At 40.3% G+C, this 27,917-nt stretch overlaps 1 protein-coding gene across 1 annotated transcript in view; it reads right to left on the bottom strand.

Moving 5' to 3' along the window:
• Positions 1–27,917, bottom strand: part of mmp17a (matrix metallopeptidase 17a) — an 86,376-nt gene that overhangs the window by 19,346 nt on the left and 39,113 nt on the right. The window contains exons 2-4 of the mRNA XM_058056569.1: positions 25,260–25,392; positions 23,483–23,618; positions 12,309–12,595 (exon numbers count right to left, since the gene is read on the bottom strand). Coding sequence (XP_057912552.1) covers positions 12,309–12,595; positions 23,483–23,618; positions 25,260–25,392 — 556 coding nt within the window. The remainder of the gene's footprint in view (positions 1–12,308; positions 12,596–23,482; positions 23,619–25,259; positions 25,393–27,917) is intronic.

The following is a 27,917-nucleotide window of genomic DNA, read 5'->3' on the forward strand; positions in this document are numbered from 1 at the left end:
CCGCCACAGGTCTCTCTCCGTTCCATGGGGCATATGGTTACCAGCCCCCAGCCTTCCCTTCTCTAGAGGCGGAGTCAGCTGTCCCCTCGGTGTCCGCCCACCTGCGCCGCGCCCGCCTGGCTTGGCGCAACACCCGGATGGCCCTGGCACGCACAGCGGAACGCAACCAGCGCCTGGCCAACCGCCACCGTGTGGCAGCTCCGGAGTACAAGCCGGGACAGAGGGTTTGGTTGTCCACTCGTGACCTGCCCCTCCACACCAGTTCCAAGAAGCTCCAGCCTAGGTTCATTGGCCCTTATCCCGTGGAACGGGTCATCAGCCCCACCTCGGTGTTGCTTAGCCTCCCGGACTCCCTGGGGATCCACCCCACGTTTCACGTCTCCCTCCTCAAACCCGTCAGAGTCAGCGACCTCAGCCCTCCAGATGTGCCTCCTCCTCCTCCCAGGCTTATCGACGGCCACCCCGCATTCACGGTCAAGGCCATTTTGGACGTGAGAAGAAGGGGCAGGGGTTTCCAGTACCTGGTCGACTGGGAGGGGTACCGCCCCGAGGACCGTTCATGGGTCTCGCGGGCGCTCATTCTTGACCCGGACTTGCTTGCTAACTTTTACCGTCGTTTCCCCGAGAAGCCAGGTAGGCCGCCAGGTGGCGCCCGTCCTTAAGGGGGGGGTACTGTCATATCCTGGGGCCCTTGCTCTGTTCCCCAGTCTCCTCCCTGTCTTTTGTGTCTCCTCAGATCCTCGTTTCCTGGCTGGAGGCGGAGCTGCTGAACGCACCTGAAGCCAATCACCCCGCTGGCACTTAAGCGGACCGCAGACAGCTGGCCAACGCCGGATTATTGTGCTACCTACGCTACGATACACATGCCGCTGCTCTTCCTAGTTACACCTGTTGTTTTTGCGTTCAGCAGCGCTCGCCTTCAGCCAGCCTATCTTGTGTCTTTTTTTCCATGGTGCTCTTTCCCGACACCATCGCCTTTTGTTTCTTCCTTTTTGGGCCGAATAAAAGCCTTGAGACGCACTTACCTGACTCCTGTCGCCGTGTCCGGAACCAAGACTAACCCGCGACGTAACACTAGGTACGCAATCCATGAACTCAAGGAGAAAATGACATGCCATATCAAAGATCCCCCATTTATCGCCCACTTTTAATGCAGTTCGGCGCAGGATCGGATATATCGATAGTCCGGTTATATCAATATTTTTTCTGACTCCCGAGAATATCGATATAACGAGGCTTTACTGTATATAAAACATGTTCCGAGTTTAATTATAAAATATTAGCAAGATTGAATTTGATCTTTTCCTGTTAGCCTGAGTGCGTTCTTTCAGAGCATGCTCAGATATGACGTAACACGCAGATTCAGACGTTCTTCACTTTTAAAAATGGAGGCCAGCAATCGGCACTGGACTAAGCAAAGTTTGTTTTTGATCCAAACTAAATTTCAAGACTGGACAGACGAAACACTGGCAATACGGAGTTATTCCAACAAGTGAAAGAAAAACTCGGGGAAGTCGGTATCACGTGATGTTGATGTTTACGTTTTACTGGGCATGCCCCATTGACTATTCTTTTTGATTTTCACGGTGCATGTAGACAAGAGATTGGAATATTCCTTTCCATGGATACCATTGTTTCCCAAAAGGTCATTTGGAAAGAGAAAACTGGTCATGTAAACGTGGCTACTGTGGAGTGTCTGTGGTGTAAAGACTGGCAGAGCAATGTAATATTGGTCCGTGTGGCAACACCTACCTTGTTCCTCCCATAGACTTATTGATGCACGTGTGAGGTCGTGGTGACATTTTGTAACATTTTTGGTTAGTGGTGAGCCACAAGATTTTCCCAATGTAAAAAAGGTGCCGTGACTCAAAAAAGGTTGAAAAGCACTTCTGTATATGACATATAATCACAATATCTTTGAATGCATCTTCTTAATGCCTTATGTTTGTATTTTAGTTCATTTCGCCAAATACCTACAGTCATCCGTTACTATTAAGGAATGAATTAATACATGATCGTTGTTATTTGTTCAAACATACTGAAATACAAGTGATATGTAGTATTCTGCAGCAGTAATGACACAAACCTTTGAGACATTACCTCACATTACATTACTTTAACACTGCATGAAGTCAGCCATCGCATGTCCAACATCACAGAGTGAAAAGGTTATTCTCCCATTCCGTGTGGAAGTGGTACATTTTAAGCTTCTTAAGCTGAGAAGAAATAAATTTGACGCTAACTGGTTAGCATCTTATCACACCAGTTCGGGGCTATTTAGAATGCCACAACATTTACAATTAATAGGAACGTATAGTTGACTGTAGGGGTGTTATGTCACATCTACAGAGCTCTAATAATGTTTGACTTTGATTTTCTTAGCTCGAACTCGGACAATAGTGGCGCAGCGGAGCTCATTCTCCAAACAGACTCCTCCAGTTCCGTTCCCACAGTGAACGCTACACTGACTTGATGTATTTGTGTATATACATCCATGACATCCAGCCAATAATATTAAAGTGCCAAGCGGCGAGGGATGACAGAGACACATGTTGCACATGTTGAATCGGGCAAGTCCCAGTTGATGCGCGGTTGAGTAAAAGACAACAACAATACCTGTTGTACCCTCGCTCATACTGTATACTGGTATACTGGGGCCTGTAGCACCTTCTCATGTACAAACACATTGGCTCCGACAAGCCAAACAATACGACTGAATCACACAGCATATTTATCCGAGGAAGTGGGCTAATGAAGCTTTGGACGGTGACTTATGCTATGGAGAAATGTAATTATAACAACACACAATAAACACACAGTGTCTAAACTTTTGGATTTAGCACAGAATGCTATAAAACATAGCCTGCAGCCCAGATGGCGAGTTTAATGAGATTGTGGAGTAGCAAAGCACTGGATGGAAATGAGAAGGCCGCCAGCTAGCTGAGGGCTATCCTCTTGGACGGGATTTTCATTCCTAGCACTGTCACAGTCCAACACTTTCCGCTAGTCCAACCCTTCTGAGGTCGTACAATTTGGAATTTAACCAGCTTTTTCCGGGCAAATAGAAATAAAAAGTTTGCTTTTTTTGGGGCGGGGGGGATTTTTGTGACTTTTTTTGGCGACACATACATAATCCAGCTAATGGACAAAAGTATGTTAACAGAGGTGAACTTGACTAAAAATAAATAACGTTTACGCTCAAAACGAAGAAGGTTTCAAATAAGAAGTACACCTGACTTGTTTATCAGCATGTTGTTGATTCAAGAAAATGGAATCCAAACATGGAGGATCAGGTCACGGCGCTTCCATCAGCATCAATCTAGTTAAAAGTCCAAAGGTGAGAAGGTACTATATTGGAGAGATGAAACTAAACAGGAGCACGAGCATGGCTGCCGGCAAACACAATTATCCAAGAGGAAAGTGTTGTGAACTTCTCATTTCACAGTAACATGAGTTGGCAGCCTGGAATGGAGCTCTGTCACTTCATATAATAGAATCCATTAACTCCACAACAGAACTTTTAATTCTTTGAGAGTGAACAAACAAATAACATTTACAATTGGGCTGCCACATTCTTCATGGCAATGTGATAATGTTGAATAACTGTATTAGTGTTATATAATGGAGGGTTTTTAAAAAAATGGTATTCAGAGTTCATTCATTCATTTTCTACCGCTTATCCTCACGAGGGTTGCGAGGGGTGCTGGAGCCTATCCCAGCTGTCTTCGGGCGAGAGGCGGGGTACACCCTGGACTGGTGGCCAGCCAATCACAGGGCACATATAGACAAACAACCTAGCTGCGAGGTCTGTGCGCTAACCACTCGACCGCCATGCCAGAGTTCTGCTAACCAATTTTTACAGGGTTATATAATACTAAAACATTGTTCTGACCTCATATTTTGACAGTATTTTTGTCCAGTTTTCGTTTCCATACAGTACACATGTATATTTGGTCATAATATTATAAATGTATTCTTGTTTTGTTATAGTAAAATGCAGCCTCCCCACCAATATTGTGTTTTTTCTTGTAACTTTTTCACTTTTTCCCATTTCTTACACATCCTCTATTGCCTTATTTTGGTTCACAATGTCATTCAATTTTTAGTGCTTTTCTACTAACCAATTATTATGGGGTTGTATAATACTAGAACATTGTTCTGTCCTCATATTTTGACAGTATTTTGGTCCAGTTTTCATTTCCATTTTTTTATTTTGACAGTATTTTTGTCCAGTTTTCATTTCCATACAGTACAAATGTATATTTGGTCATAATATTATAAATGTATTTATCACAGTTGGTATTGAGAGCTGTAAGGTTCAACGCCAGGATGCAGAGAATGGGACCAAATGCAGGTAAATAATATTTATTCGTTGCGAAAAATGCAGCAGCAGAAAAAAGCAACTCAGGAAGTAGACGGACAAACGATAATGATCCCACGCGGGGAGAAGCACACACCTGAACTAAATAGACAGGACAAATTAGGGACAAGTGTGGGAGACGAGGACAACCAAGGCAGACACGGGAAAACAGGAAGTCAAATACAAACTAAGAACCCAAAGCCCAAGAAGGTAACTCAAACAAACTGTGGGAACCCACACAGGGCGTGACAGTATTCTTGTTTTGTTATTGTAAAATGCAGCCTCCCCCCTAATATTGTGTTTTTTCTTGTAACTTTTTCACTTTTTCCCATTTTTTCCACATTCTGTATTGACTTTTTTTTGGTTCACAACATTTAATTTTATAGTGCTTTTCTACTAACCAATTATTATGGGGTTGTATAATACTAAAACATTGTTCTGTCCTCATATTTTGACAGTATTTTTGTCCAGTTTTCATTTCCATTTTTTTATTTTGACAGTATTTTTGTCCAGTTATAATTTCCATACAGTACAAATGTACATTTGGTCATAATATCATAAATGTATTCTTGTTTTGTTATTGTAAAATGCAGCCTTCCCCCTAATATTGTGTTTTTTCTTGTAACTTTTTCACTTTTTTCCACATTCTGTATTGCCTTTTTTTGGTTCATAATATCATTCCATTTTATAGCGCTTTTCTACTAACCAATTATTATGGGGTTGTATAATACTAAAACATTGCTCTGTCCTCATATTTTGACAGTATTTTTGTCCAGTTACAAAATACTACATACAGTACACATGTACATTTGGTCATAATATTATAAATGTATTCTTGTTTTGTTATTGTAAAATACACCCATTCCCCTAATATTGTGTTTTTTCTTGTAACTTTTTCCACTGTTTCACTTTTTCGTTTTATAGTGTTTTTCTACTAACTAATTATTACGGGGTTGTATAATACCAAAACATTGTTCTGTCCTCATATTTTGACAGTATTTTTGTCCAGTTATAATTTACAAACAGTGCACATGTATATTTGGTCATAATATTATAAATGTATTCTTGTCTTGTTATTGTAAAATGCAGCCTTCCCCCCAATATTGTGTTTTTTCTTGTAACTTTTTTACTTTTTCCCATGTTTTCCACATTCTGTATTGCCTTTTTTTGGTTCATAATATTGAATTTTATAGCCCTTTTCTACTAACCAATTATTATGGTGTTGTATAATACTAAAACATCGTTTTGTCCTCATATTTTGACAGTATTTTTGTCCAGTTTTCATTTCCATTTTTTAATTTTGACAGTATTTTTGTCCAGTTATAATTTCCATACAGTACAAATGTACATTTGGTCATAATATCATAAATGTATTCTTGTTTTGTTATTGTAAAATGCAGCCTTCCCCCTAATATTGTGTTTTTTCTTGTAACTTTTTCACTTTTTTCCACATTCTGTATTTATCTGTATTATTACAGGGTTGTATAATACTAAAACATTGTTCTGTCCTCATATTTTGACAGTATTTTTGTCCAGTCATAATTTACATACAGTACACGTGTATATTTGGTCATAATATTATAAATGTATTCTTGTTTTGTTATTGTAAAATACACCCTTCCCCCTTATGTGTTTTTTCTTGTAACTTTTTCACTTTTTCACTTTTCCCATTTTCCCCACATTCTGTATCGCCTTATTTTGGTTCATAATATCATTCCATTTTCTAGCGCTTTTCAAGGCACCCAAAGTGACCCCATTATTCATTCACACCTCACTCCCGGTGGTAAACTACATCTGTAGTCACAGCTGCCCCCGGGTAGACTAACGGAAACGTGGCTGCCAATTCGCGGCAACGGCCTCTCTGTGTCCACTACCAACTATTTCATATTCCATTCATATTCATATTCATATTCAGACACCAGATTGGGCAGCACTGGAGGCAAGGTAGTTGGACACCCCAAATACATATGGATACATAATACATGTTCCTCTTTCGAGGACATATTTACTGAGAATATTTTCTTTGCAAACCAAAAAGTGTGGCCATATTTGCTGAACCAGGAATTTGTGATGCTTCTTCACAAACAACACAACGTCAGACTAAGCACTTTTCTTCTCCATCTTCCCACACGAGAATGTCTACAATAGAAAATGCTATTTCATGTTTTCGTCAGTGAGTGTTTTTTTTAAGAAGTGGAGGGAAAAGTTGCTAAAGTAAACCATTCGTCCTTTGCTCTTTTCGAGCGTCTTCAATCAGGCGAGTTGGCAGCACACTTTCATTTAAAGAACAGATAGAGTGGCTGCAGTGCAAAACAGGAGGCGTTGGAAACACCCGGCTGTTGTTTCAGCAAATCGTGCTTAGTTTGCAAGAATGACAAAGACAGTGTGCCATTTCCATATAACAGCTTCATGCACAAGAGCAAGGCTGGATTTCTTTTCGGCGAAACGTGCACGAAAGGTCATTTGCAACTCTGTAAGGCATTTTCCCATCACACTTTTGGGACTGGGACCCACACCTTTGCAGTTTACATTTTCTCCATCTGCTCTTATCTGCATCATTTGCTGTTTGCATGAAATAAATCCCTCTTAGCACAAAAAGGTAAACAGATAAGTTAGCCACTAGTGAGGGAATACAGTGAAGGTAATGAGATAGATAAAGGCCTGTAATGTGATATGGAAAGGCAAATAAGAAGGTGTTCATTATCTTGATATGTAATCATTACGCAATAACACGCCACATGACTTTGCACCCGTAAATAGCACATTTATTTAGTCAGCGTAAGAATGAGACGTGGAAGTGTGAGGAGCACCCAAATAGCTTCTCCAGTCGTCCAATGGAGGTGTCTACGTATCTAGCCTACCCATTTACTGGACGGGTACGGAATGGTTCTTGTTGTTATCGTGGAGCGGTGTGGCTGCTGAACGACCATACTGTGTAAGAACATGTCGTTGGCTGCCTCCGTCGTGAATGAGACAATATTTGGGGGTGAGATTTGAGGAAATTCGATGATAGGAGATGGCACAAACCTCCTGGTCATCAAGACCAGCCCGGGAGGCCATTTATGGACTGCGGCTTTTTTTTTTTTAATAGAAAATAAACCAAAAACACAAAAGACAAAAAACATTTTAAATAATTCTCCAAAAATAAAGTGAAAATCTAAAATAAATAAATAAATAAAATCTTTTCAATGAGAAAAAAAAGTCACAATTTACAAGCCTAAACTTGTAATATTATGACAAAAAATAATGTCATTTTAGTAGCATAGACCTGAAATATTAAGGAAAAAATAAGTATATTTTTTCACAACATTGATGAAAATTAGCTTGAGGGAAAATTACAATATTATGTGAATAAAGTCATAATATTATATATGAAGATTATTCAAGAAGAAAATAAAATTTATAAAATTTAAGAAAACAGGAAAAAATATTTTAAAGAATCATACTAATACAGCTTTTTAATAAGGCTTTGTCAAAGTAAAAAAAAAAATCACATCACAGGAGATTTTAATTGAATGTTTGAATTAAAAAATAATGATTCCGATTAATTGGATAAATGATTTCTCATTGATGACCTCAAAGTATCAACATTTAGTATTAGAGTGTCTAGCACTGCCTTCATCCTGATGGGCATTGAATGCACCACAGCTGCACAGGTTATCACCGGAATTCTATTCCACACATCCACGGTGACATCACAGAGCTCTTCATATCTCTCGCCCCTTCAAAGTGTCTAATAAAATGGTCTGGGGAGCACGACACCACAACATCCTCAATATACCCCGACACAGCCCCCGTGCCGTTCTTTCAAATGTTGCCCAAGGCGTTGGCAGGTTAAAAACTAGACGGCAGCCGACCTTTAGTCGGGTCTACTTTATGGCTTCTTCATCAGCTTCACATCCATAACATAGCTCTTAAATCCGCTCGGTAGTTTTTGCGTCACCGGATCCTTCATCCTTATCCTTTTATCATGAAGTTGGTATTAAAAAGTGAGATTTGGGGCTTGGAAGTTGGCAACATGTTGCATTGCCAGTGCGCCACTGGGGGGTGACGGAAGCAAAGCCTGCAGCAGGGGTGTCCAAGGTTTCCTGTGAGGGCCCCATTGTGAAAAGTGAAAGGATGCAAGGGCCACTTTGATATTTAGTAAAGCAACTAAATATGTAGATATGCTAGAAGGTATACATTTTTAGGAAAAGCTGCTTGGTATCAACTTTCTCCTTGAATATTAGTTTGTAAATTTTACTCACATAGTATTTGGACTTTATTCCCAAGACATGGTAAATGTATTCAGTTTGCTTCTCAACATGTTATAACTTAAAAAAAAAATTTTTTCCGGAAGATTTCAACTTTTGGCTCCTGAAATTATATTATTTTTCCTCTTAATATTATATGTGTTTTTTTCTAAAATAAAATGCATATTTTGTTAGAATACAACTTTTTTCCTGTAAAGGTTTTCCATTTCTGTTTTTTTTTTCATTTTCCAATGATTTTCATTTTTGTACATTTTTCTATCGTGAATATGACTTTACAACTTAAAAAATATTTTTTAACATTTCAACTTTATGCCACTAAAATTTTGTGCTGATTGTTCTTTTTTTTTGCTGCTGTTGTTGTTTTTGAGTTCTCTTGTTACATGAGCATCATTTCCAGTCTATTTTTTGGAATATTAAGTTGTAGGACAAAGTTATGAACACAAAGTAAAAACATTATGAAAATAAACTAAAGAAAAATATTTATAAAATAAAATTGAAATAGTCTGAAAATAGAACAAAAACACACCCCAAAAGTTGTAATTTTAATAAAATTAAGTCAGAATATGAAGACAAAATATTATCAGTCCCAGTTTAAAAATTCTGTACTGACTGTATGGCCGCACTTTGGACACCCCAAGAATATATCGAGCATCTCCATTAAAAATTATTGCTGACTGGCAAAATGCGGAGTTAAAAACAACCCTTGAAAAAAGAGAGAGGGTTTGTATGTTTTCAGTGACCTAAACATAAAATGAGTGTGGACAAAAGACAGATTAAAAGTAACAAATCATGAGGGCCCGAGCACGAAAGCGATAACCTTTTGTGAAGGCCCAATTGTATCTTTTCAATTCTAATTGATTTTTTGGGGGGAGGGGGGGGGGTAGATAAGTTATTTAACACGTGTCACAGAACAGATTGTGTTCAACGTTGGACGTTCCACTGCAATTTTAAATATCAAGTCACAAATGTCACAACGGAAAGAGGAGACTCAGCGCTTCAAAAGTGCTCGCCAACATCTGCATTCAAGTGCTGAAATGTCATCAATGTGTCATTGGGACCAAATAATTCTTATTGATTGTGTTTAGCCGCAGCATTCAGACAACCGCACAGTAAACAACACTCTTTATCAGGACTGGTGATTTATTGCCGTGAATTGTCTATTCTTCTTTCATTTTTAATCATGGCCAAAAAATCACTGGTTATGCTTCCAGCTCCATACTGGCTTAGCATGTTAGCATTTTTAAAAAACATTGTATTTTTTAACATTAACATTTTTATAAGAATTAAAGACATTAAGCGCTGCCATGCTAGGTGTTGCATGCTAATGTTAGCAGAGTAGCCTTTTTCATAATTTTTATTAGTACAGACTTACATCCACACTTTGTGTTATAGCAGTAGCATGTAAACATTATCATATTAGCATTGCTATCATGCCAACATTATCACAATAACATTTTTATGCATTTTCATTCATTTGCACATTGGCAGACACACTATTTTGCTAGGTTTATCATGCTAATGTTAGCAGAGTAGCCTTTTCCACCATTTTTATTAGTACACACTCACATACACACTTGGTGTTATAAGTGATAGCATGTAAACATTAGCATGTTAACATTGCTATCATGCTAACATCATCACAATAGCAGTTATATCCATTTCATTCATTTTCACATTAGCAGGCATTAGCAGTATTGTGCTTGGTTTATCATGCTAATGTTAACAGAGTAGCCTTTTTTACCATTGTTATTAGTACATACTTACATAAACACTTAGTGTTATAAGTGGTTATAACGTTAGCATGTTAGCATTACTATCATGCTAACATTATCACAGAAGCATTTTTTTCCACTTTCATTCATTTTCACATTTGCAGACACACTATTGTGAGTGGTTTATCATGCTAATGTTAGCATTGTAGCCTTTTAGCAGTTTTCATGAGTAAAAACCTATATAAATACTTAGTGCTATCATGTCAGGTGTTAGCATGTCAGCACTATCATTCTAATATTCGCATAGTAACGTTTTTAAAATGCTAACATTAGCATTGTTGGATTTTAGCTAGATAAGTAGAGACTTATCTAAACACACAGTGCCACCATGCCAGGTATCTTTCATACATCCGTTCTAAATTTCAGCATGGTGCGTTCAGGTGAAACAGCAGCATTGATGTTCTCGGACTCGGATCACTACCGTACGCTGTTTGTTTGACTTGGTCACAAATGTTCTCATGATGATGCAGGGTGAAATTGAAGTCAGATGCTGTTTCATACACAACAGGCAGAAAGTTTCCCTGTCCATTCACCATGTTTGCAGTATGTCTATGCCATATGCAGTATATGCCTCCACATGGGTACCCTGTGCTCTGTGACCCTGGAAGTAACTGCACCGTCGCTGGTGCTTCTCAGGAGAATCACTCATTTACATTTGCTTATTGTTACTCCGGACAACACTCACTTTCAGCACTCTGTGTGTGAACTTGCTAGCGCCCCGTCAAAGAGATAGAATGATTGACAGGAAGGTTCACTCGGGGTGAGTGAACCCATTCCGCTAAACAACTAACGCACCCACGTGTTGAGAAAGATGCACAAAGTGAACTCTCTTGTCATCCAGCCTGTTTGGCAGCGAGCGAGGAGGAAAACAAACACACATGCAGATGTCAATATCGTATGGAAGCAGGCAAAATCATTGAGTTTGTGTTTGTTTAACATGCGGTTAATTGATTTATTGATTATCGGGACAAGCCTAATCACGACCAAAAGTCAACTAAAGTAACACGTTCTGCTATTGACAAGCAAGTTACTCAATTTACAAGTAAGAATCCAATTACCGTATTTTCTGGACTATAAGTCACTCTGGAGTATAGGTCGCACAAGGCCAAAAATACATAATTAGGTAGAAAAAAAACATACATAATCGCACTGGAGTATAAATTGGATTTCATTTATTTTCATTTATTTTACAAACCACTTGACTTGATTAGGTCCTCTTGGAAGGCAAGTTCTAACATTAATAAAAGAATAGAGAACAGGCTGAATAGGTGTAAGATATGCTAACACAATGCTTATTCAGCTACACAAAAAATAAACATGAACAGAAAAGGTGTCCAGTGTTTATGGAACATAAACAGTTTTTTCATTTATAAGTCGCTCTGGAGTATAAGTCGCAGGAACAGACAACCTATGAAAAAAAGTGTCACTTATAGTCCGGAAAATACGGTAATTAAGGCTGACAATTTGGACCATAACCCATGACAAGCTAAAACTCAACTCTGAACCTCCAATTTCACTTCCTGTGCCCCTGTCATTAAGATCCCCTCGGGAACACAAATAAGGTGACACACTCAAGCAGGAATTATCGCTTATTGCTTATCACTTATCGGCAATTTACTGCGATAAACGCGGGATTGCTATACCTCCTGGGGTGGTCTAATGAAGATTGTTTGTGTATCCGTGTATTTAGAGGGAATATGTTTGACCTCTTTAAGAAGCCACCACTATTTGAAGCATTTCTCCTCTCCTTACTTTGAGGACATATTAAACTTTTAAATTCAGATCATAATGATAAATAAATATTAATAAAAGAGACTGAACATGAAACAGGCCTGCTTGAATTCTTAATGAGGCCAGTGTTCTAGTTTTGGATAGAAGAGTTTCAGTCACAGCAACTCTGGAATTAACTCTGGAATTTCCTACCTGGTGATCTGAAGGTCCAAGCCTCGTCGTCGTCAAAGTGCGTATCCCCAGCGGTGAACCTCTCTCCCGGGAAAAAGGCATGAGCCACGGTGCCGCCGGGCCCGTCAAAGGGATATCCATCATTGTGGTCGGCTTTGGTGAAGTCGATCTGAATGTCGGCGTCGCTCCCTGCCACCTCATGGAAGTTCAGCGGTGCGATGTCACTCCACACCTTCAGGGCGTAATACATGAGGGCTCGAACCGTGTCCCTGCCCAGTAAGGCCGAATCCTTGGGGAAGGTCCTCACTCTGAGGGAGAGGGTGAGAGGGGATATTGGGGTGAAAGAAAGGGAATAAAAGCAATATGTCACACACGGTCTGAGAGTCACAGGCAAAGCTTTCATCTTCTGTGAGACCTTGCAGCTGTTCCCGTGTCTGAAACCACTGGGGAAGGTGACCTTTTCTGTCAAAGTAACAATTCTGAACACCTGCCGCACAGGCTTAATAAATCCCGACTGTTTTTCATCACATTTTGTGCTACTTGTGTATGATGTGAGGCAAAACATAATGGGATACAATACAAGTGCTGTATCAAAAATGTGGTCTAAACAGAGATAATAATGCTCTTTTTAATAGATGATGCTTTTGTCAGGTACTATGACATCATTCATGACGGCGATCCATCTCTTTAGCCTTTCCTCCTGGTTCCTTTCTAATACTCACTTTGTATTAAAGGAAGTGCAATTTATTTGGTTACAGCACTGGACTTTACAACGACAAGAAACATGGACCAAGAGCCTAGAATGATGGATGACAGTGAAAGCATGTGTGTGTGAAAGCGAGAGCAGTGTTGTGTGCTTGTTTTTTGTCAGTTTCTTTTTCCTGAGTCATATCTAAGCGTTGCACAACTCTTGATTGTGCTATGTGAGTGTATGCCTGTTTCGAGAAGGCCTTCTATGAGAAGCTATTAGAGTGAAAATGTACTGAGCTAATAGGCTGGATCCAAAGATGTAATATCGTTCCGGTATTTTTCTGTGAGTCATACCTAAGCCTTGTGCAACTATTGTGCTATGTGAGTGTTGTGTATGTCAAGAAGGCCTTCTATGAGAAGCTATTAGACTGAAAATGCACTGAGCCAATACGCTAAATCCAAAGATGTGATATTGTTCCGGTATTTTTCTGTTAGTCATACCTAAGCCTTGTGCAACTCTTGATTGTGCTATGTGAGTGTTGTGTGTTTCAAGAAGGCCTTCTATGACAAGCTATTAGACTGAAAATGCACTGAGCTAATAGGCTGGATCCAAAGATGTAATATTGTTCCGGTATTTTTCTGTGAGTCATACCGAAGCCTTGTGCAAATATTGTGCTATGTGAGTGTTGTATGTGTCAAGAAGGCCTTCTATGAGAAGCTATTAGACTGAAAACGCACTGAGCTAATACGCTAAATCCAAAGATGTGATATTGTTCCGGTATTTTTCTGTGAGTCAAACCTAAGCCTTGTGCAACTCTTGATTGTGCTATGTGAGTGTTGTGTGTTTCAAGAAGGCCTTCTATGACAAGCTATTAGACTGAAAATGTACTGAGCTAATAGGCTGGATCCAAAGATGTAATAGCGTTCCAGTATTTTTCCGTGAGTCATACCTAAGCCTTGTGCAACTGTTGTGCTATGTGAGTGTTGTGTGTGTCAAGAAGGCCTTCTATGAGAAGCTATTAGACTGAAAATGCACTGAGCTAATACGCTAAATCCAAAGATGTGATATTGTTCCAGTATTTTTCTGTGAGTCAAACCTAAGCCTTGTGCAACTCTTGATTGTGCTATGTGAGTGTTGTGTGTTTCAAGAAGGCCTTCTATGACAAGCTATTAGACTGAAAATGCACTGAGCTAATAGGCTGGATCCAAAGATGTAATATTGTTTCCGGTATTTTTCTGTGAGTCATACCAAAGCCTTGTGCAAATATTGTGCTATGTGAGTGTTGTATGTGTCAAGAAGGCCTTCTATGAGAAGCTATTAGACTGAAAACGCACTGAGCTAATACGCTAAATCCAAAGATGTGATATTGTTCCGGTATTTTTCTGTTAGTCATACCTAAGCCTTGTGCAACTCTTGATTGTGCTATGTGAGTGTTGTGTGTTTCAAGAAGGCCTTCTATGACAAGCTATTAGACTGAAAATGCACTGAGCTAATAGGCTGGATCCAAAGATGTAATATTGTTTCCGGTATTTTTCTGTGAGTCATACCGAAGCCTTGTGCAAATATTGTGCTATGTGAGTGTTGTATGTGTCAAGAAGGCCTTCTATGAGAAGCTATTAGACTGAAAACGCACTGAGCTAATACGCTAAATCCAAAGATGTGATATTGTTCCGGTATTTTTCTGTGAGTCATACCTAAGCCTTGTGCAACTCTTGATTGTGCTATGTGAGTGTTGTGTGTGTCAAGAAGGCCTTCTATGAGAAGCTAGAAGCTATTAGACTGAAAATGCACTGAGCTAATACGCTAAATCCAAAGATGTGATATTGTTCCAGTATTTTTCTGTTAGTCATACCTAAGCCTTGTGCAACTCTTGATTGTGCTATGTGAGTGTTGTGTGTTTCAAGAAGGCCTTCTATGACAAGCTATTAGACTGAAAATGCACTGAGCTAATAGGCTGGATCCAAAGATGCAATATTGTTCCGGTATTTTTCTGTTAGTCATACCTAAGCCTTGTGCAACTCTTGATTGTGCTATGTGAGTGTTGTGTGTTTGAAGAAGGCCTTCTATGACAAGCTATTAAACTTGAAACTGCATGGGCCAGCCATTCTGATTCTGAAGGTCCTGGGTAAATTTGATTGACACATAAAAGCGTCCTGGAAGCAGTGCAGCCAAGAGACATGCTAGGAATGAAAATAATTGACTGTTGGGAATAATAAATGAAACAATTTTATGGAACAAATACTAGAATTGAAGTTGTGAATGTGGGTCAGTGCTACTGATAGTCTTTAGAGAGAGAAGGCCTTGTTGGCCCTGACGGCACTGTCCCTGAAAGCACCGAGTGAGGTCTGAAAAAGAGTCGCACCTCATTGGTATGCGTGCACAAAGCCACATCCAAATAGGATCACATCACGTACTCGGTGGCGAAACTCTTTTCCATACACAGATGTGCCCACACAGCGACTTTATTCACACCGCTAGCAGATTCGCCCTCTGACTGCCGCTCCACCGTTTTCCAAGGTCGTTGCAAATTGCTCAACCTCCGCAGACAATTCACCTGCTTATTAAACCTAATTCAGATGAACGAGTGCGTGTGATTGTGTTCTGTGTGTAAATATAAAGATATGTGTATCCAAATTGTGTGAGCTGGCTCGGGCAATTGCGGTCAAGTCCGTCACAAGGTCAGAGCCCTGCTGTCCTGCATCCAGGATGATGTACGGGGTCCAAGGGAGATGCTTGTTTACATTAGAAGACTGTAGGTGCATGAAAAATGAGCCAGGTGTTATTTCCCTGCGGTGGCTTGTCGACATTAGATTGAACTCCATGCACCGTGGCAGGGATCTATCTTATCAGTGTGCAAATTTTAATTGCGCAAGGCCACTGCAGATTTCATGTAGATGATTTTTTTTCAGGCAACCATTTACACAAAATGTTCAAAAAAATCGCCATGAATTTTCAAACAGAAAAACAAGCAGTGATGGGAATAACGGCGTTTAAAATAACGGCCATTACTTTTGTCAGTAACGGGTAATCTGACTAATTACTTTTACTGTCAGCATAACGCCGTTACCCATTTTGACACCCCGTTACAGCACGTTACTGAAGCCGCCTAAAAATATATCACCGACTTCATAACTAATCTGCAGCGCAGTGAGAGTGTTGCAGAGTGACAAGGGAGGGGGTGAGATAACCACATAAGCAATGAGGATTGGCTCGGGGGGGCAGTAGTTACTTTTGCTGGTGACTAGTTACTTTTGTAATGGAGTAACTCATTTAGTAAGTGTCAGTTACTTTTTTTGAGAAGTCACTAGTAACTATAACTAATTACTTTTTTAAAGTAACATGCCCAACACTAGGGCTGCACGGTTGTTATCGAGTGGTTAGCGCGCAGACCTCACAGCTAGGAGACCCGAGTTCAATCCCACCCTCCCACCATCCCTGTGTGGAGTTTGCATGTTCTCCACGTGCATGTGTGGGTTTTCTCCGGGTACTCCGGTTTCCTCCCACATTCCAAAAACATGCTAGGTTAATTAGCGACTCCATATTGTCCATAGGTATGAATGTGAGTGTGAATGGTTGTTTGTCTATATGTGCCCTGTGATTGGCTGGCCACCAGTCCAGGGTGTACCCCGCCTCTGGGCTAGGCTCCAGCACCCCCTGCAACCCTAGTGAGGATAAGCGATAGAAAATGAATGAATGAATAAGCTAAGAGATTAAAGATACAGTGGAACCTCAGTTAGAGTTCGCTCTGGTTAGTGAACCACAATTTTGCCTTGGTTTGCAAACATATGTACATTATGGCACATGTCTTGTCGTGAATGAAATGAATGAATGAATGAATGAAAGTGAGTTTGTTTGAGTCGAATCCGGTAAGAAATAACCGCACAGCTCCATAGGTATGAATGTGAGTGTGAATGGTTGTTTGTCTATATGTGCCCTGTGATTGGCTGGCCACCAGTCCAGGGTGTACCCTGCCTCTCGCCCGAAGACAGCTGGGATAGGCTCCAGCACCCCCGCGTCCCTCGTGAGGATAAGCGGTAGAAAATGAATGAATGAATGCCCAACACTGAAATCAAGCACTAACCAATGTTTCACTATATAAGAAAATGAGCCGCTGCCGAACAGAATCGGAGGTAAACTTTAAAAAGGAGCCCCAACTTCAATCTCAAACTTTTAATTACAGTTTAAAATACCCGGCAGAAAGAAAGCCACTGCCAGATTCCAGTGCGTGATTAAGCTGTTGGCTGTGTGATTCCAACACAAATGTTTACTTTCTGGGATTTTCACGACCATGACCGACAAGCAGCTGGAAATTGATAAGCCAGCAGAGGAAGTGCATGCGTAAGATTGTAGCGCCGCCGCATAAAGCCCAGTGGCTGTTAAACAGCAACACACCTCATGAGAGAGCATCATTGACTCACAAATAAATACCTGAGAACAGAGTGTGCTGTCAGACCAGTTCACATCAATCAAGTATAATACAGACGCAAAGAAGCGCTGACATCAACAAACCCCCACCCCCCAACGTGCACTATTGAACAGGCAGGCCAGCAGGGACCGTGCGTCTTCTGCTTTGACAGAGGAAGAAATGAGACAAGCATTGTTACAAACTGACGAGAAAGAAGGAAACAGGGCAGTGTGGTTTTAATGTCACAACATTCATTCCTGCTGCGTGCGAGCCGACTTTAAACAAGAACAAAGTTAACCATTTGTAAATGTGGGCATCACAGCTATCCGTGTTGGCGGTACGGTCAAAACAGTTCAGTGTTGCACCATCAAATGCTCCTCGTTTCAAGAGGATGCTTGGTTGAGATTAAATGATATTACTGTGGAAGTACAGGGTGGGACATGACCTTCAGTTTGTTAGCAAGTTTCAGAAAAATTGATCAAAAAAATTGACCACGGTTATCACGCCCCCAAAAAGTTAAGAACGGTTTCATTCAACTCAAGTATGCAGCATTTGTGGTATTTAACTTTGTAAGACATCATCTTCTGTGAGTGGATAGAGTAGGCTAGCTTGCGTCAGAGACAGGAGAAGCCAAAGCTTATAATTGTTCGCATATAAAAGACAACAGCTTCAAAATCCAGCCGGACCCTTTGTCAGATCGCTGCCTGAACCTGGAGTAAAGAAAAGGCTCCAGCCCACTTCAAGTTAGACACAATTAACTTGGCAATTAACCCTGGAGCGATAATTTGCATCTCCCCTGCTCCCTGGAAAACAGTCCCGAGACTAATAGGCTGGAACTGCTAATACTATTTCAAGTAGAAAATGGACTTTCTTTTTGCCCTTTGTTGTTTTCTTCACCTTTCTCCGTTTGTACATTGAAATGTAGCGTGCAAAGGTAATAATAGCTAGTGTGAAACCTGGTGACAGCGCACTACTGTGCATCGATTCCAAGTGAATGCTGCAGTTAGAAACCAGAAAAGCACATTTTGTTCCTCCCTCGGTCCTAAACTTCATAAAATATATCAAAAAAGCATCAACACAAACATAAAAACTGGTGATAAACATTACTTTATTGCAGCGGTTCTCAATTATTTTCCGTCATGATCTCACAATAGAGGCTATAATCCCTACTACTAATCCCCAAACGTAACCCACTCCAACCTAAAACTTAACTTTCCGTCCCCTATCCTAGCCCTGGATCACATCCACAGCAACCCACACAAGTATGAGTCTTATTTACTCTTATTATGTCAAATATATAGGATATAGGCGACTATAGGGGTGTTATTATCAGTTAACAGCAGGGGTCTACATGCTAATCCTGTACAGCAGGTTGTTCGTCTCGTGATGCTGGATTGACGCCCACACGTTCGCTTTGCTGCAAATGTACCTAAGAGCAATGATGGCTGACCTCTTCAAATAATCTGTTATGTGAGAAATTACTGTACGCTGGCAAGACAAAGTCTCAAGGAGGTTTTTAATCAATAAGCCACGACCAACTCGCTCGCAGCTACAAGTGAGTCCCGCTTCCGCTATGCATCACTCTCATCCTTGGAGCCGGTAGGATGCAGCAATCTTTGTTAGGGAAGACTAGTTAGCTGGCATATCCGTCTTCTGGTTGTCCATTTACTCAAATGTCCTGCAATAAATAGTACAGCTGGACGCCGGGATGTAATACGGCCGCATAAAAGACTCAGTGTAGATCACCTGCTGGTGTAGATTATCAGCTAAAACCTTCCATCATGATGCAAGTTGTTGGTATTCGGGTTATAGAAAGAAAATAACAAGAACTGATGTTGTCAAGATAGTGTCACTACATGGCAACTACTGTTACAAATAAACATAGCGGAGGTGTGGACTCGAGTCACGGGACTATAGTCACGTCACTAAGTCATCACAATATTGCGATGACTTGAAAATGTAATGGTAATATTTTAATTTCATTTGAACATGCATCAGATTACAATTGAATGCATCTCATAATCAGTTCACAGTTCCACATGTCCAAAAGGAGTAGGAAGAAGCAAAGCTTATTAAATCCTACCCCTCCATCTGGTACTTTTACAATCAGTAACTGTTACATTTGCTCACTTCCTGCTTTCTAATATATTTAAAAAAAAAATTTTTTTAAACTATTTTGTATTTTTATAAATTTTTTGTCACGTACCAAAGTACTCGGTGATATGAGCATCCAATGCCATAATGTGTACCATAGTGCATGCCAATATAGTGATATGTATAGCACATCATGACTGGTTCAAAACACTTCATCCTTGTATTTAGCAAACATCAACTGCTTGTATTGTATCTATAAAAAAAATACTTATAAATACCTATAAAATACTTGAGATTTTCAGTGAAGTAGTCCGTTCGAAGAATTCGATTATGTAATCGTCGTCAAAAATGTACATTTCTTGTACTGAAACGTATCGGTGGATGTGTTCCTTTACAACCTCCATGGCAATGTTACAGTCGTCGTACACTTCTTGATTCATTCGGTTCTTCTTGTCCTAACATACAGGTGATGTATTGGCCTTCTATCTTTATCCCCCCCAGGAGATTGGTTTGGCCCCTCTGGGCTGTGTGCCCACGGTAGGCCAACTTCCTGAAAGAGACTCCTTTCTTAAAGTAAAGCGCTCCATTCAGTTCACGCCGCTTTTAGCTTCTTCCTTTGCACCCTCGTGCATTCTGTTCCTGTCAAAGTACAAAGTACTGTTGGTCTTTTTTTTTTGCCCAGCGCATCGTGCATCTCTCACATCCTTCATTACTAAGTGACATTTGACGAGGCAAGTCACAAATTAACAGCATCAAGAGTGGGGATGGCGTACACTCCTTTAGTGAATGTTGCAGTTTTTCTACCACAGATGGTGGGCAGCAAAGACATCCAAACTTTTTGAAACAGGACTAAGAATACGGTACAGGAATCACGCCACTTATATTCAGGAAATTATTTTATAACTTTAACCTCAAGTTTACCTCCCAGGAATAAAGTATATTTATATTGAATGCATGAGCAATGTTTTTTTTCCTCCCGCATCCAAATATAACCTTTGTACTAAGTTAGAATATAAGGGTATAAATCTAAACATAAAACGTTGTTTGCATTGCAAACTATTTTCACACCCTGCATGTTTTCCACAGTCGGGTACCCATTGCAGCCTGAGGCAACGCTGCACTCTGCTGAACCGAGACGCTGACCTGTCATTTGGCAACCATCAGCTGCGCACCAAAACGAAAGCAAGTGAAGCGCTAACAAATAAAAATAGCTATCATTGTTATAGTTCCAGTGAAATCTATTATCTATTTTTCTTGTGAGACTCGAAGGATGAAATGCTGCTGACAACAAAACAGCAGGGGCAAACAAACCACAGCCCTTCAGCGCTTTCGCAGGCTATTCCGATGGACGAGGAACAAAGCGCTAATACGCTGCCTTCCCCTCGTCTTATCTGTGCCAAAACCACATAATGCAATAAATAAAGAAAGAAATAAAAACGCCACGACAACAGTCAGTGCACAATAAAAGAAGAGCAACAAGTGTGAATAAACTCAGCAATCAAGGCTCAATAAAATGTGCCTGCTGGTAGATAAAATGAACAGAGGGAGCTAACTAAGCAGCCATCAAGGCGGTGGCTTGCCAAAGTGATTATCATTTATCCCCCTCAGGCCCCGCTATGTCGCTACCAAATTTTAAAGCAATCATTGCAACGGCTATAAAGACATTTTGGAAACATTGCCGACCTTGTGGCTCATCTTCTCCGGATATCATTTCACTGCGGATACAATTGCTGGGATAACTGACCAGGAAAAAAATGGAATATTTCTTAGGCTGAACAGCCAAATTTCCCTGAAATTGTGTGCTATAAAGGGTTACAAATATTCATTTTTTCAAGATATTTACACAATTTGAGGGGCTTATTTGGCAGTGATGGGTTTATTTCCCGCTGTCTGTCTTGCTTTCGATTGAATCATGTGTCGGCCCGGCCACAAACCACCGTGTCGCCATTGTCATAACCAATGTCTATCATACTTTTTCAGCATGCAAGCTACAAGTCTCCATGATCTACGATATCTCTCACCACAAAATCTACATTTAAAGTCCAACCTTCATCATCAAATTGTTGTCAGTGGCTACTTTTATTTAGCACTGACACCCAATTAAAAATGCACGAACAACAGCCACGTATACATGGACCCAAATATTCCAATTGCATTCGGTTTATTTGCTCAAACGTAAAGAATGTAACCTTTGTATACACCTCATTCCCAAAGAAAAGTGCCAATCCGAATGAATTTATAATCGGATTCATGGGGGGAGAATATTCCTTTCCCCAATCCGATTGAGGTATCTTGTACCCACTCAAAGTTGTTCTTCTCTGCTTTCGTGTGCATTAGCGCTATCTGTGGAACAGAATCTAAACCCTTCTATACGCCATTCACAAGTCCAGTTTTATTAAAAAAGAAAATATATATCTATATAAAACATTTCCCGAGTTTAATTATAAAATATTAGCAAGATTGAATTAGATCTTTTCCTGTTTAAATTTATGCCGGGTGTGTTCTTTCAGCGCATGCTCAGATATGACGTAACACGCAGCTCCAGACATTCTTTAGTTTTAAAAATGGAGGCGAGCAATCGGCACTGGACTGCTAAGCAAAGTTTGTTTTTGATCCAAACTAAATTTCAAGACGGACGAAAAACTGGCAATACGGAGTTATTCCAACTCGGGGAAGTCGGTATCACGTGATGTTGATGTTTACGTTTTACTGGTTGATTATAGCGGCGCATGTAGACGAGAGATTGGAATATTCCTTTCCATGTATACCATTGTTTTCGGAAAGGTCATTCGGAAAGAGAAAAACTCCTCAAGTAAATGTGGCTAGTGACTCACAACGTGTGGGATGCTTTGTTTGGGCATTGGACTCCTCGGAATGATACAAGACAGGGAAAACAGACTTCATCTTGTCAATATTGAGACAATATTGCATGAAAACTGAGACTGTGTACTAAAAAACCGAGGCAAAATGATTTCAGTCAAAAACCGTGTGACAAACTGGGGCGTTTGAAACCCGTGGTTTTTTTATGTACTCACGTCCCGCTGCTGTCGGCAAATGAGAAATTGAACTGCACGTACGGTATTTTGCGATTGAGTTCCCATCTCTTTGCCTCGCCTCAGCGTGGGCGAATCGGCATCGGCCAACAAAGTTGTAAAGCCCTCTTTGCTTGCAACCAATTACTCAGCTGTTTTCCACCTAATCAAACTGCTGATGCATGGTTAGCGTGATCATATTATTTTATCGTGTAGTGTATAAACTGTTTATTGATTCTGTGAGGAGGCCCACACCTGGAGCTCTAATCGCTGTCTGTGAGCCAAAAAAACCCCAAACTAAAATGATTGATTACAAATAATTCTCTATTCTATATACAGGAGAAATAAGATGAAATGTAATGTTAATCTAAAGGTCTCGAGCTTGCAAGGCCAACATTGAAATCAATGTGATTCATACACGGGTATTCCCGTCATTCAGGTTCATTCAGTAAAAAGATACGTCCATTCCTTTTATTTTGGTCAATTGGTCGTTAGCCTGTGATCAGCCTTGTGGAGTCAGTCCGTTCACTCGTGTTCACGTTCGTTCTGACTAGTAACACGTGATGACTAGTGGTGTGTCGGTCATGAACGAACGAGTCATAAGAACTAGTTCTTTTTTGTGAACTGAATGAACGAGGTCATTGAAAGTGTCGGTCAATCTCTCGGTCTTTCAGCCAGGTAACCCCACCCACCCACAGAACAAGGTGCAACGATAGGATAAGACAGGCAAGGACACAGATAGTCCCGCCCTGCAAAAGGAACGGTGAACTGACTCGCCAACCAATCAAAAAAAAAAAAAGCATTTGCAACTGAACGGATTGAACAGGTATTTTAGGGGCAGTGACCTTGTTCATTCCATTCACAAAAATTCTGTTCTTTTGACTCGTTCATTCATGACTGACACACCACTACTATGCAACTTTCTACATGATCCGGACACAGTCCGTAGAATTGATCATTAAGCATCCTGTACCTCCAAGATAGATGCCGCTTCGTCCATTTGTTCTGAGTGTTCAGGCTTCGTTTCCTGCGGCCCATTGCCCCTTCAGGCACAGGCACGTCTGGCAGGGAGCACCTGGGAGTTTTCATGAGTCCCAATGTGGCTTGATCTGTTGGAAGACAAAAATGTATAAAGTTGTCCCTCGCCACTTTAAATGTTGCGGCTTAACTCTATCACAGCTTTTCCAAAGAATAAATCAGCGCTGTTTCAGCGCTGTTGATTATGAGCCATTATTGGTTAAAAAATGATATAATAATTTGAGCGTAAAGGTGATTATAGGGGTCAGACAGTTAGAAGACACATTAAAATACATGTTATAATGCCACTAACCCAATGTTATCATGTGTGAATCTACAGTATAGTATGGCTTATTTATTGTCTGATATATTGGTTAATACAAGTTAAAGGTGACTCTAGGGGTGTTATGTCACATCTGTAAGGCTCTAATAATGTATAATGTGAAAATGCAGATTTAAGCAAATTTGACGTATTTCTGATCTAAATTTTAGCATTTTCAAGCATAAAAATGGCTAAACTACCATACAAATATAGTCAGAAAACACATTCAAATACATGTTATAATGCGACTAACCCAATGTTATCATGTGTGAATCTACAGTATATTATGGCTTATTTTTTGTCTTACATATTGCTTAATACAAGTTAAAGGTGACTATAGGGGTGTTATTTCACGTCTAGGAGGCTCTAATAATGTGTAACGTGAAAATGCAGATTTATTTATATATTTATATGTATTTCTGACCTAAATTAAGCATTTTCAAGCATAAAAATGGCTAAACTACAATACAAATACAACGCAGTCAGAAGACACATTAAAATACACGTTATAATGCGACTCTCCCAATGTTATCATGTGTGAATCTACACTATATTATGGCTTATTTTTTGTCTTATATATTGCTTAATACAAGTTAAAGGTGACTATAGGGGTGTTATTTCACGTCTAGGAGGCTCTAATAATGTGTAACGTGAAAATGCAGATTTATTTATATATTTATATGTATTTCTGACCTAAATTAAGTTAAGCTAAAAATTAATTATTTCAAGCATAAAAATGGCTAAACTACAATACAAATACAACGCAGTCAGAAGACACATTAAAATACATGTTATAATGCGACTCTCCCAATGTTATCATGTATGAATCTACAGTATAATATGCTTATTTTTTTGTATTTTATGTCTCCTATATTGGTAAATACAAGTTAAAGGTGACTATAGGGGTGTTATTTCACGTCTAGAGGGCTCTAATGATGTTAAAAACAGTATTTAGAATATCACAAACAAGTTCTCTTTTTAGCTTAAAATAATTGTTGTTGTTTCTGATGCAGCTTTATCGTTTGAGCAATCAGGTTCTTATTCGCGGACGACCATACATTAAAGTTGCTAACACATGTACTCTCTTAAAGTGAATATCTACCAGATTGTATCGCAGGCTCTCTGCACCCCCTCCAGTCATGCGTCGTGAGCTGGGCAAGCGGTAGGTGTGAAAAAGAATTGCATGGAAGCGGGAGCTGATTGTTGGAGGGGAGTATGAGGATTTACGGCGTAATGTTTACGAGAGAGAGCAGGATGTGCACTTATCATGCTTAGACTGTCACCATGTTTTATTCACCTCAGTGTAATCTCCAGAGAGATTATAAATTTGCATTCAGATCTAACTCTGGTTGACACACGCTGTAGCCATGCGGTAAGCACGCGCACGCAAACACACAACGCGGCCGCATACCAAAGACTCCGGTCTCCTTGAGCCCTCCAAACTTCTGCATGGCTTTGATGGCTTTGGTCAGGGCCTCCTTGGTCTGAAGCTGCCCTGTCACAGGGTCGGGGGGCGGGAGGTAACCAAACTTGCTCAGCCAGTCCTGGGGGGAGAAAATGCTTGACATGAACTTTCTAGGCTGTCGTACTGTAGCTGTCGAGGAGATCGGACACCTGATCGGGTTTACTGTTTGACATGATGTGATTCTATTCACCAATGGAGAGAAACGGGGCATGTATGAGTTCATCACAATATGACAGCAACGGAATATAATAGTGAATATGATTCATTGGTTATTACGGATCTAGGGTTTTATACATGCAAAACAGCAGGTGGCGCCAAATGCATATATCTGTATTGTATAATCGGTACGTGACAAAAAATAAAAAAAATTATAAAACAAAGTTGGCGGCACGGCTAGGAAGACCAGGGTTCGATTCCACCCTCTGCCATCTCTGTGTGGAGTTTGCATGTTCTCCCCGTGCATGCGTGGGTTTTCTCCGGGTACTCCGGTTTCCTCCCACATTCCAAAAACATGCTAGGTTAATTGGCGACTCCAAATTGTCCATAGGTATGAATGTGAGTGTGAATGGTTGTTTGTCTATATGTGCCCTGTGATTGGCTGGCCACCAGTCTAGGGTGTACCCCGCCTCTTGCCCCAAGACAGCTGAGATAGGCTCCAGCACCCCCACAACCCTTGTGAGGAAAAAGCGGTAGAAAATGAATGAATGAAAAATGAGTTTTTACAAAAAACGTATATTATACTAGGAAAGCAGGAAGTGAACAAATGTAACAGTTACTGATCGTAAAAGTATCAGATGGAGGGGTAGGATTTAATAAGCTTTGCTTCTTCCTACTCCTTTTGGACATGTGGAACTGTGAACTGATTATGTGATGCATTCAATTGTAATCTGATGCATGTTCAAATGAAATTAAACCATTACCATTACCATAACGACATAATGACAAAATGTTCGGAACTCTTGTTTGGATGCCAGTGTTACATTGGGCAAAATAATTGTGGGTAGTCGCCATCATGGATATCGGCATGGACGTGTTGTCCTTTATTAGACAGCAAACTAAACAGCAGCAATAATAACATAACAAACAAACAACAAAGCCTTCAAGGTGAGTCTAAGATGGATGCCACTGGTGTCTACGTTGACTGACATTCAGCAGCAATGGAAAGCCCGCGGGATCTGCAATTTATGGTTGTATATTTTTTGCGCTCAGTTAGTTATTCCCCTTGCTTTAAATGCACATGTTTACGCCACACCGGGAAGAGCGGTGCAGCTGAGGCTGTGTTTATGCTGATGAGTCGTCGCAGTGATATTTCTGTACTCATTTTGCCATGAAATTGCATTTGTGTTAAAACCTGCCCAAGCCTTTTCTTATCGCAATTCATCACTGGGCAATTTAGCTGTTTTTTTTGTTGCTAGAAGCGTACATGCGAAGACATCCCCAAAATGACAAATCATCTTCCTAGTTATGCTTGGCCTCTTTCATTTATGCAAATAGTTTTCATCTACTGCAGGTTCAGTATGCCAGCTGTTGCGGTGCCAATAAATCAGCTTCCTGTTTATTCTGACACTGACAGCATATTTCTAATCTGGAATTAATATCCAGAGTTTAGTGGATTAGCCGTTTTAGCCTTCAGGTGCCTCTCGCGTTCGGTCTTCAGCCCAAGCCCTTTGCTTGCGTCTGCATGAATTGTTGCTCTCTTCAACTATTTTACACAATAACATATTGAGTGGTTCAGTAATTAGGTTCAGCGTTATTACTTTACTGTCTGGCTACTGGAATGCAAAGAGTACTCCTCCCAGTTCGTGTGGAAGTGGTACGTTTTTGAATCTTACTCTGTCCCAGTCCGTTTGAAACCCTTTTTTAAGTTTTGAATAAACAAATTGGAGGCTAACTCGTTAGCTCGTTAGCATGCTATGTTTGAAGCGGCAGCCGTTTCTTGCATCCCTACAGGTATCCTGTAGCCTGTGCATTACAGGTGTGCAATGTGTTGTAAACAAACAATACAAACAGTGTAAAGTTGACTATAGGGGTGTTATTTCATGTCTATGGTGCTCTATGAGTGTACTAATAGAAAAAATTCAAACCTACTTTGTGGAAATTCACTTATCGCTTGATTTGCTCAAATTTGCTCAAACCCACCGACAGTACAGTACTGGTATTTTCACCTTATTGGAGCGTTTTTCTGAGCTATTTTTTGATGTTTTCGGATTTATCGCTATGATGTCATAATCCCGCATATCAACCCAATGTTTAATGTGCAGTATTTTGCCATTTAATACACACGTTTTACACAACTACATGTCACCACATGTCGAATATGTGTCGCAAAAAAAAACATAAAGAAAAAGCATATCCCAGAGCTAATGCTTGGGGTTTCTGCTTGAACTTGTGCTGGTATCTCGTGTGATGTCATGCATAACAATTTTAGTTTTGCTGGCATAATTTCCCCCAAAACATTGCTTAAATTCCAAACTGCATGACCTCAGGGGTGCGTTAGATTCCCTGGACCCACAGTCAAGCAAGGGCATCAGGGTGACTTAGAAACATGACTTGCTGTGGCAACCTCCAGTGACAGAAACCCGAAAGTGAAGAAGACAAAGACAA

This window comes from Doryrhamphus excisus, chromosome 2 (genome assembly GCF_030265055.1).
Source record: "Doryrhamphus excisus isolate RoL2022-K1 chromosome 2, RoL_Dexc_1.0, whole genome shotgun sequence".
Lineage (NCBI taxonomy): Eukaryota > Metazoa > Chordata > Actinopteri > Syngnathiformes > Syngnathidae > Doryrhamphus > Doryrhamphus excisus.